The 10,953-nt window shown below is 49.3% G+C and overlaps 1 protein-coding gene across 1 annotated transcript in view; it reads right to left on the reverse strand.

The window, feature by feature from the left end:
* Nucleotides 1–3,514, reverse strand: part of SAXO1 (stabilizer of axonemal microtubules 1) — a 30,008-nt gene extending 26,494 nt beyond the window's left edge. Inside the window, exon 1 of the mRNA XM_014952593.1 lies at nucleotides 3,188–3,514. Coding sequence (XP_014808079.1) covers nucleotides 3,188–3,264 — 77 coding nt within the window. The 5' untranslated portion in view covers nucleotides 3,265–3,514. The remainder of the gene's footprint in view (nucleotides 1–3,187) is intronic.
* Nucleotides 3,515–10,953: the final 7,439 nt, after the last annotated feature.

The raw sequence follows: 10,953 nt of genomic DNA on the forward strand, positions 1-10,953 counted from the left end.
CCTGTACTTCTGTTTCTCTCCATACATGCATATACATGGACAGATCTGTAAGTTTCACTCACTGTTTAGCAGTTCCGTGGTAAATATCCATACTGAGAAGTATTGAGCACTGAACATCACTGAATCATTAGAAAATGTCTCTCTCTCACACGGGACCCATAATCCCACTGGCCAGGTCACTGCTGCATGCAGTATATTACCTAGAACAGCTAGGTCAAAAATGTCTTTCTCTAACATCTCAAAGCTGCAAAGCTGTGATGGAAGAGGTCATCTTAACTTAAAAAAAAAAAAAAAAAGGCATTTTATAGCCTCTACCACTTCTGCCTCTCCCAGCTGATAAAAAAAAAAAAAAGTATTTTCTCAATCCACACTATCATAGGCACTACAGAATGAATGAAGGACACATTAAAACTGTATCTTTCTGCCTTTATGCAGAGTTAACATATGTATTCTAGTCAACAGTCATTCCTAGCACAAAGTATCACAGAATCATGGAATTGTCAGAGTTGGAAGGGACCTCTAGAGATCATCTGGTCCAACTCTCCTGCTAAAGCAGGAACACCAAGAGTACATTACTCAGGACTGCATCCAGGTGGGTTTTGGAAACCTCCAGAGAAGGGGACTCCACGACCTCCCTGGGCAGCCTGTTCCAGGGCTCTGTCACCCACACTGTAAAGTTTTTTCTCATATTTCAATGGAACTTTCTATGTTCCAGCTTGAGCCCGTTGCCCCTTGTCCTATCGCTGGAAACCACTGAAAAGAGTCCAGCTTCAACATCCTTCAACTCACCCTTTAGATACTTATAAATAAGGTCTCCCCTCGGTCTTCGCTTGTAGAGATTGTATCTCTGAGCTAGTGCTACCGGTGGCCACAATGAACCATTCTACAAGCAGCAGTTACACAACAGAGGGAACTTGTTGTTCATTACGTCTTGCAATCTCCCAATACTTGCAGAAATCCACTGACAGAAAAGTATTTGCATTTTTCAATGTTCAGTAAACTACTGACAGTCAGTTATATATGCTTTTAGCACTACTTTTCAATAGACTGATTTACATTCAGTACAGGACAGATTGCAGTTATCTGTTATCCTGCAAAAGTTGTAGCAATTTATGTTTTGTTATAGCTACACAATATTTCATATACTACTACCAACCATGATACCACTTGATATTATATTTGGAGGAAAGACATTCCAGATGCTTCATCATACCGATGAGCAATGTGTGTATTCTTTGGCAAGAACAGAACGTTAGTATTATCTTCCAAAGTAACAAAAGAGACCAGTGAGTATAGAAGTTTGTAAATTTGTCCTTTGGAACTCACCCAGTAAGGATGGGCAAATCTAAACTGCAAAATACTGACTGCTCTGCAGTGTTGCACTAAATTACGGCACATTCTCTTCTGGAGAGGAAAGTGAGGTATTTGCACTGTGTACTTCAGCTGATGATAATCCAGCACATCTAACTTCAGGAGCCCAAATTCCTTATTCTCAGGAAGTTAAATGAAGGAATCTTCTGATTAGGAAGTTAAGGAGAACATAAAGTTCCCAAACTTAACAGGCTGTACTTTTGGATGGTATTTCAGGATGGCTTAGACACTTAACACTGTACATTATGAATACCGTATTCCTCTTCAGTAAATACCCAATTTTAAAGTAACAGAAATATACAAAGTTGTACCTGTAGCTGCTGAAAATATCCTGCTGTTCTCGCAGCTCACTGATCAGTAAATCACTGCTCTACAAGAGGAATTAATCCTGAAGTTCAACATAATTATGATGGCTTTCTAATATACAGCTAACCAAAATTTCCTAAGTGTCTGCCACAAACAAGTGGACAGGTGAGTAATTTACAGCAGGTGAGCTAACACTTAAAACACAAAAACCAGTGTTGCACTTGCCTGCAAGCTGCAAAAATCCCAAAGGTGCACAGGTATGTCATTTCTGCTTTTATATGTATCACCTGGAATCTGAGGCCAGGTCTTCACAAGAAACTCAAAATTCTTAGCTGTCACTTCTTAATCGGGAACTGTCAATGTACTAGCAACTCAAAATGCACTTTAATTTTTCTTAAGACAGGCCACGACCAAGGTACTATCCACACCCTTACACTGAGCTACCTCACTAGCTCCTTTAGCATCTGAGAGATTACTGCAAACCTCAAAGATAGGCCTATACTTCAGTACACTACTTGGTGAGAAACAGAGAATCCGTCGCAACCCAGATCTCAGTGCTACATGTTTAGGTCTTTGTTAGCACAGTCCCCAAAACACGACAATTGAATCACTGTTACTTCTCTCTGGAATACGTTTCCCAAAGTCAAATATAAATACTGATTAAAAAAAAAAGTTATGATACACACAGGAAGAGGAATTGAGGGAGAAGATGCACTTGTACTTTAGTTTGATAAAAGTACTCAGTTTATAATCTGGTTTTCTTTTTGGAGTACATGTGCTCGTTTCTTATGACGAGTAACAACCAATGCATACCTCCTTGACACAAACTGTAGGTGGGAATTTTGTACTTTTTAACTCTCTTCATAATTATTTAGTAACTTTAAACAAACAAAGGAATGTAATCTGACAGAGTCAATAAGATTTATTTTTTTCCCCCTAATAATAATTTTATTCTTAACCTGCAAATATGGGAGAGTGGATGTTATGCTGAATGGCCTATAGGTAATCAGTGCTTTGAATAAATCTGCATACATTCACAAGCCTGACGCTAACAAACCCGCTAACAAATCCTGCTATTTTCAGTTGTGTCTTCCATTTGTAAAGCTCTACCCCTGTGTCTTTTCCAGAGTTAGCATGTTTACAGAGGAAGTGACACTTTGTATTGCATTTAAATGTAGACTCAAAGTCAGTAACACCCATTCAAAAGCAAGTTTATGGCCAAAAAGTGGAAAGCTTTCCTCTTAGAGATGCAATCCATCTAGATAAGAAAAATGGGAAATCTCCCTGCCGTTTGTTTACTCCTATGACAAAAACTAGAACCATGTGGTTGAATAGGCAGAATGGGAGGAAAATATTGGCTATTTTAAAGCTTTAAAAATGCTCTAAGATACTTTTAATTTCTCATATGCAACTTACAGCAGTGACTAACTGCACAGCCCTCAAGAGCAGTACAGCCTGCTAACCAAGTAACCACTACTCCAAGCTCCTTCCCCTAGCTTCTTTTACATACCCACAGGAGCACAGCTGACAAATGCACTTCTTCAAGGACGGACCGACATGCGACGGCACAGGCGATACAGGAGACATGTTTGCTAAGAAAACCAGTTATGGTTCAGGTCTTTCCCAGCAGATGCTCTACAGCAGAACAAAAAAAACCCAACAAAAACCAAAAAAAACCATAACTCTTCAGTAGCCTCTTCAGTAGCAATCCTTGGAGACAATTATATCAGAAGATGACCTAGGAACCTCCAGAAGCAGGGACAGAAGACATGGTATTGGTGCAGACTGCACTACATGTCCCAGCTGACCAGCTCCTTTCCTAGGGCAGCACACCCAGGTTCCTTTGATGGCACCCCAACCAGAGCTCTGCAGCCCTGCTTTCAAGCCTCTTCTGACCAGGGTGTGAAAGTTGTGACCGTTACTCGAGGAACCTTTGTGGAGTCACCAGCACCAAGTTCTAGAGCTCTGGTCTACAGGCAACAGGGCTGGGCCTGTTCCAGCCAGCCAATAGCTAAGGTCAGACTTTTCAATTCTCTTGCTGATCATTAGATCAACATGTAAGTGGGCTATTAAGCTAGCACTTTTCTCTTAGTTGTTAACATGTCAGCAGCCATGGTATAGCTCCCACAACCAGCCAAATAAATCTCTTTTCATAAAGTTTGTCAAATTCTGCTTTGTAAGGAAGATGTAAAATACAGGTGGAGGTAGGTTCTTGTTAAAACCTATTTGCAACTGGAAGAGAGGAGAAAGATACACCAGAAGAGAAAAACAAGTTTATTTAGTAATCCTTCGAAACTCTGTAAACATCTCAGGGTAGGAGTCAGTACTATTACAGTAACAAGTTTATCTGCTGGAACCTCAAATTTCAATTCCCATCTGTCATGGTTTGGCCTCAGACAGCAACAAAGGACCACGTGCAGCCACTGGCGCAGAACAGAGCCCCCATGGCCACGCGGCCGGGAGGGGAAAATGGAAATAAATAGGCAAAACTTGTGGGTTGAGACAAAGGCAATTTTAACAGAACAGGAAAGGGAGCAAGAAACAACAACAACAAGAACAGAGGGATACCGGTACCGGGGGTCACCTCCTCCCCCGCGCCCCCCGACTTCCTGTCACCCCCCTTCCCCGGCAGCTCCGGCTACCCCTGGGGCATGGCTCACATGGGATGCAATACTTGTGTCCCTCCTAGGTCCTGGGGAGAATTAACCCCATCCCCGCCAGACCCAGGACACCAGGAAAGGGTGGGCATAGCCCCAGGCAAAAGGGGTAGAAAGTAATAGAGGTGGGGGTGAGGGTTAGTGACACCAAGACACTTTCTCCAGTCTCAGGGCCTTTATTTTCTGTTAGAGCCTGATGAGGAGGCTGAGAGGGCTGGGAGGCCTTGAGGGCCGGCGCATGCCCCAGCTGCTGGCGCAGCGGTGGTTTTGGCAGCGGCTGGGGCGTTGTTCTAGTGCTGCCGGCGGGGTGGCCTCTTCTTGGCTGGAGAAGAGGCCTCGTGGCTGCTGGACCTTCTCTTTGGGGGACGCCGTGGCTCCCCCCGGGAGCCTTCTGTGGCGCCGCTGGAAGTGGATGGAGCTTCCACGGCGTCCTGGGGCTCCTCTTGGTGCGCGGGGAGAGGAGCTGGGGCAGAGGGAGAGCTGCCGGCAGCCCCGCGAGGGGCAGCTGCTGAGGTGCTGGGGAGCTCCTCCCTGTTGGCTCCTTGCAGGCTGTGGGAGGGGGCCGGGCCAGCTGTAGAAGAGCCTCCTCGGGAGGCAGCAGGTCTGGAGGAAGCCGCAGGGCTCTCCCGCCGCTCCTGGGCAGCATGGCCGTCCTCCAGGCCCAGCAGACGGCGGACCTCCCCGCTGCACTCTTGCACAGCAGCTTCGATCAGGCGGCGGACAAATGTTGCCGTGCGGCTTTGGAGGCAGGCCCTCAGCAGCTGGACCAGCATCTCTTCATCCAGCCCAAAAAGCTCCAGGAGGGGCATGGTGAGGGCCTCCACTACCTCTGCCCGTGAGTGACGGCTCCCAAACATGCGTCGCAGCTCCTGGCGCATCCAGGTCCGAACGGTCTGGAGGAGAGCAGGGTGGTCACGGAAAAGGATGGCCCAGGTGCTGGGCTGGAGGCCGCCCAGATCAGGCGGTGTGATGACATGTTCTTCAAAGTCGTCGTCTGCCTCCACCGAGTGCAGGATGGAGGTGATCCTCCTCTTGCAGAGGGGGCACTCGGGCTTGCTCTGAGCCCAGCGCAGGATGCACCGGTAGCAGAACCGGTGCAGGCATGGCATCAAGTGGCTGGGCTCCTCGCAGCTGTCCAGGCAGATGGGACAGCGGTCGTCCAGCTCGGTGGCCATGCTCTCCGTGCGCTGTGCTGGGCTGCGGGGAGCTGGGGATGTTGAGCCGCTCCCTCTGGCTGGCGCTGCAGCAGGCGCTGTCACGCTAGAGAAGGAAAAGAGGCCACAATGGTTGGTTGGCCCTGAGGAGGGCTGGAAGAAATGCCCAGGTCCCTCAGGAAGGAAGCCCTGCCGGCTGCCCAGGGGGAGCTTTCCCCTCCCAGCTCACCTCCGCTGCTGCGAGCGTGCCTCCTGGTTGCCCCGGCTGCCTGAACCTGGCAGGGCCAGGGAAGATCCTTCCACAGTGGCTCTGGGGTCAGCTATGGAGAGCTGCAACGAGCAACTCCCCAGGCACACCACCAGCACCAAGGCTTCGCTCAGCACTCCAGCCTCGACAACTTGCTCAGCTGGAATGTGGTCACGAGCCGGTTGGCTGGGACTCGGTGCCCGCATATAAGCAGCGAGGGGCACCTGGTCACAATCCCTCCCCAGCTGACTTCACAGCCCAGCTCTCAGTGACATCAGAACCCATCCCTCAGGGACGTCATGGCAGCGGGCCATGGTGCTCGCTCCAACAGCCACAGCCCCAGTGGCCACAGTGAAGGCGTCTGTGGTTACGTCAGCGCCACTGACCACTCCACCCACCCATCCATCCATCCATCCATCCATCCATCCATCCCCCCATCTCCTGTCTTGCTCTCGGCATTGGTGTTTCATGGCAGTCACCGAGGCCTTGCCCGTGTCTTCTCGGGGCCATGAAAGGTCACTCCGGCTGTCGGAGTCATCTCCAGGCACATGTGGCAAGAGGATTCATTGGATAACCCCTCGTGCCTCCCTGGGAGGCTGCAGGACAAAGCTGCCCAAGCTCTCCCCACACCCCAGCACTGCTGGCCAGCCCTCTGCGCTCCCCTGATTCCTCCCACGGCAGGGGAGGTGAAGACGGGGCATACGCAGGACATGGTTTGCTCTCATGGGTTCTCTCCCGTCTTTCTCCCTGAGCCAGAGGGCACAAGGGTGATCCCCTCCACTCAGTGCCCGTCAGGCCCCATCCAGGCACTGCATCCCATTGGGGGTCCCTCTCTTGCTTGCCTGCTTTCCTTCTTTGTTGAAACTAAAGGAAAAACATGGAAGACGTTGTCACATTGATTTACAATAGAAGTACAGAGAACTTGGAATAGATATTACACATCTTATTTTTTGCTGTTGTGGACCTAAAGGAGTATATTTGGAGATGGGAGGGAGAAGTGATATTTTGCTACCTTTTATCAATAACTGTACATTTAAATGCATTAAGAAGTTGTGCGCTGTCTAATGTGGGCAGTGGCCTTGCTGAAACCCGTAAGGCCTATTTTGTGAGTGACGCGAAGCCACGTTGAACGCAGGAAAGCAACCTTATCTCTGGCAGAATATCCTCCTCTTCTTTGCTTGTACCCCATTAGAATGTGTACGTTCTCCCACATTTTCTCTGAGAACTTAAATGTATTAATAGAGAGAATAGAAGGATGTGAGAGGTAATCACTCAAAAGCAGGTACCATGGGTACATCATAGCAGAGCTGGCTGGTCTCTGCTCTGCCCCGACAGGATTCCCAGTTCTTTTCACACAGAACTGCCACATACAGGAATTAAATGAATTGGAATGGAATGGAATGGAATGGAATGGAATGGAATGGAATGGAATGGAATGGAATGGAATAGAATACAATAAAATACAATACAATACAAACCGATGGGACAGGATAGGATGGGATAGGATAGGATGGGATAGGGTAGGATGGGATGGGATGGCATGGGATAGGATAGGACAGTATAGAATAGAATGGAGTAGAACAGTTCCAGTTGGAAGGGACCTAGAAGGATCATCTAGTCCAACTGGCTGCCCACTCCAGGGCAGGAGATAAGGCCTATTCTTAAGGGCATTGTCCAAATACCTCTTTTTAAGGCATAGACAGCCTTGGGGCACCTCTCCAAGAAGCTGGTTCCATTGTTTGTCTACTCAGGTGTCGTGGTTTGGCCTCAGACAGCAACAAAGGACCATGTGCAGCCACTCGCGCAGAACAGAGCCCCCACGGCCACGCAGCCGGGAGGGGAAAATGGGAATAAAAAGGCAAAACTCGTGGGTTGAGACAAAGGCAATTTTAACAGAACAGGAAAGGGAGCAAGAAACAACAACAACAAGAACAGAGGGATATACAACCGCGATGACGGTACCGGGGGTCACCTCCTCCTCCGCGCCCCCCAACTTCCTGTCACCCCCCTTCCCCGGCAGCTCCGGCTACCCCTGGGGCATGGCTCACATGGGATGGAATACTTGTGTCCCTGCTAGGTCCTGGGGGGAATTAACCCCATCCCTGCCAGACCCAGGACATCATCCACCCATTATTCCATACCATTCAGGCCATGCCCAGATCCTAGTTTCCAGTTGTATACTGTCAGTTTCTCCTGACATACATATATACATATATATATATACACATACAGGTATAATGTCCTTAGTCTATGGGCCATCACTCTAAAATGTCCGTTGAGTTCATTTAACCCATGAGTTCAAGCTCCATCTGTTAGAACGGTCTCTCAGGGCATGCTTTTGCCACTCATTCCCAGTTAGGCTCACTTCAGCTTCCAGTACAGTCAACTCTTGGGATCCCCCTGTCACTCCAGAAATAGAAATGGGTTCTGTCCCTCTATAGCTTGATGGTATTATGGTACACTGTGCACCCGTGTCCACTAAAGCTCTATACTCCTGTGGCTCTGACGTGCCAGGCCATCAAATCCACACTGTCCAATAAATCCGGTTGTCCCTTTCCCCAACCTGGCTGGAGGCAGGGCCCCTCCAATACTGGTCATAGTATCCGTTATTTGCTTCTTGCAGAAATGATTTGGAGGTTCCTTCAAGGGGATCAGAAGTAGGCTCAGGCCTTCTATACTGTCTGGGGAACTGCACATTTGAAACTGGGGCAGCACTTTTCCTGGAGGGATCCCCTTTTGTGATTGTTCTTCCTTGCAGTTCCTGTACCCATGCCCGTAGGACTGAAGTAGGTTGTCCATCCCACTTCCTCATGTCCTCTCCATGGTCACGCAGGCAGAACCACAGGGTGCTTCGTGGTGTGTAACCCCTGTGTTCTCTATCTTGAGTGGAGAAGCGTCTGCTTCTAACAGCTGAGATACTGGCTCGTACAGGTGAGGAGGTCATATTCTCTTCCAGTTGCTGGACCTTCCGGGACAGTTTCTCCACAGCTGAGACAAGGGGAGAAGAGAGACTTTCTTCATATTGCCGAAGTCAGGCAGCCACCTCATCCACCGTTGGTCCCTCTTCGCCTCTCCATTCCATCACTGCCAATGAGTTGGCATATGATGATGGGGCGCTCCGTACAAACTTACGCCACATGGACCTTGTGCACTGGACCTCATCATGAACTGTGGGTGACTGTGCATTGTCCAGGTCACAATAAATCATCTCCCGCATGGCTAGTTCTCTCAGGTACTGGATACCTCTCTCCATGGTGGTCGCTTGGATGGCATACAACATCTTCACTGAAGGGGTACCTTTCCCTCACACCTGATAGGAGTCGCCTCCACAGGCTGAGGACCTGTGTCTTCTTCCCAATGGCCTTGTCAATGCCCCCCTCTCTAGACAGAGATCCCAGCTGCCTGGCTTCCCTAGCCTCCAATTCCAAGCTACTGGCTCCATTATCCCAGCACCGGAGCAGCCAGGTGACAATGTGCTCGCCTGGAAGTCGGCCAAAATCTTTCCGCATGTCCCGCAGCTCACTCAGGGACAGGGATCGAGTGATTATCTCTGATTCTGCCTCTTCCTCTTGTTCTCGTGATGACCCTGCTTCATTGTCATCCCTCACTAAGCGAACTGATTTCTTGTTGCATTTCTTCTTCTGGATAGAGGCGACTGATACGGGCACAGGCTGGTTTTCTGGTTCAGTTGCAGTGACTGCCACTGGGGTTACAGCAGCCACAGCACCTGCTGCAGGGGTTGGAGCAGCCACAGTGTCTGTCGCAGGGGTTGGAGCAGCCACAGTGTCTACTGCAGGGGTTGGAGCAGCCACAGTGTCTACTGCAGGGGTTGGAGCAGCCACAGCACTGGTTGCAGGGGTTGGAGCAGCCACAGTGTCTACCACAGGGGTTGGAGCAGCCGCAGCGTTGGTTGCAGGGGTTGGGGCAGCCGCAGTGTCTGTCGCAGGGGTTGGAGCAGCCGCAGCATTGGTCGCAGGGGTTGGAACAGCAGCAGCATCTGTTGGCCTGGTTTCCATCTCTTCCCCCTGAGGATGCTGCACAACATTGAGCAATGCTTGGCCGATGCTGGCCAAGGCCCAGCACAATGCAGTGAGCTGTGCCTCTCTGGAATAGCCACAGCATTTTCCTTTCAAATATTCTATCACTTTATCAGGGTCCTGTAATTGTTCAGTGGTGAAATCCCAGACCATTGGAGGTGAAAAACTCTCTAGATACCTGCCCATGTTCTCCCACATGCCATGCCACCCATGATTCTCCAGCCTCGGGGCAGATCTCTTGGTGGTAGTCTTAAATAGTTGCTTAACCCTAAACAAAAACTGAAACACATTCAGGAGACCTAGCAGTAAGAACAAACTGGTTTGCATGTCCCAAGGGTATTCAAAATTCTCAAAAACTGGCATAGCCAGCACAAAAGAGAAAAAGGAGGTGAAAGAGCTGGGGAAAATATCCCCCCCTGCTTCCCTCATAGATTCAGTGTGTTTATCAATAAATTCCCCGAGATATGGGCAGGAAAGCAGTGCTGAATAAACGCCCCAACAAAACCATCTGAACAGAGATGCCATCATATCATAAGTTGATATAGCACAGGACAGCAAAATTATAACCCTGATCCCTCTCCCAGAAGTGATAAACATCATCACGGGCAGTACATAGAACATGTAAGAGTTCACATAACACAGCCATGAAAACAAACGAAGCAACATTGTGCCCAGCAACTAATACAATGAACACAGGTACAAAATTCCTTTTAACACGCTCTGGTCAGATCTGTCGTTATCTCAACCCTCCGAGTGTCCCACGTTGGGCGCCAAAAAGGACTGTCGTGGTTTGGCCTCAGACAGCAACAAAGGACCACGTGCAGCCGCTCGCACACAACAGAGCCCCCACGGCCACGCGGCCGGGAGGGGAAGATGGGAATAAAAAGGCAAAACTCATGGGTTGAGACAAGGGCAATTTTAACAGAACAGGAAAGGGAGCAAGAAACAATAACAACAAGAACAGAGGGATATACAACCGCGATGACGGTACCATGAACAGAGGGATATACAACCGCGATGACGGTACCATCACTCGCTGACCACACCCTGGATGCCCCCAACCGCTCTCCTCCCCCGGGGGTCACCTCCTGTCCCAACCCTTCCCCGGCAGCTCCAGCTACCCCTGGGGCATGGCTCACATGGGATGCAATACTTGTGTCCCTGCTAGGTCCTGGGGAGAA

Source organism: Calidris pugnax, unplaced genomic scaffold (assembly GCF_001431845.1).
Source record: "Calidris pugnax isolate Ruff unplaced genomic scaffold, ASM143184v1 scaffold208, whole genome shotgun sequence".
NCBI lineage: Eukaryota > Metazoa > Chordata > Aves > Charadriiformes > Scolopacidae > Calidris > Calidris pugnax.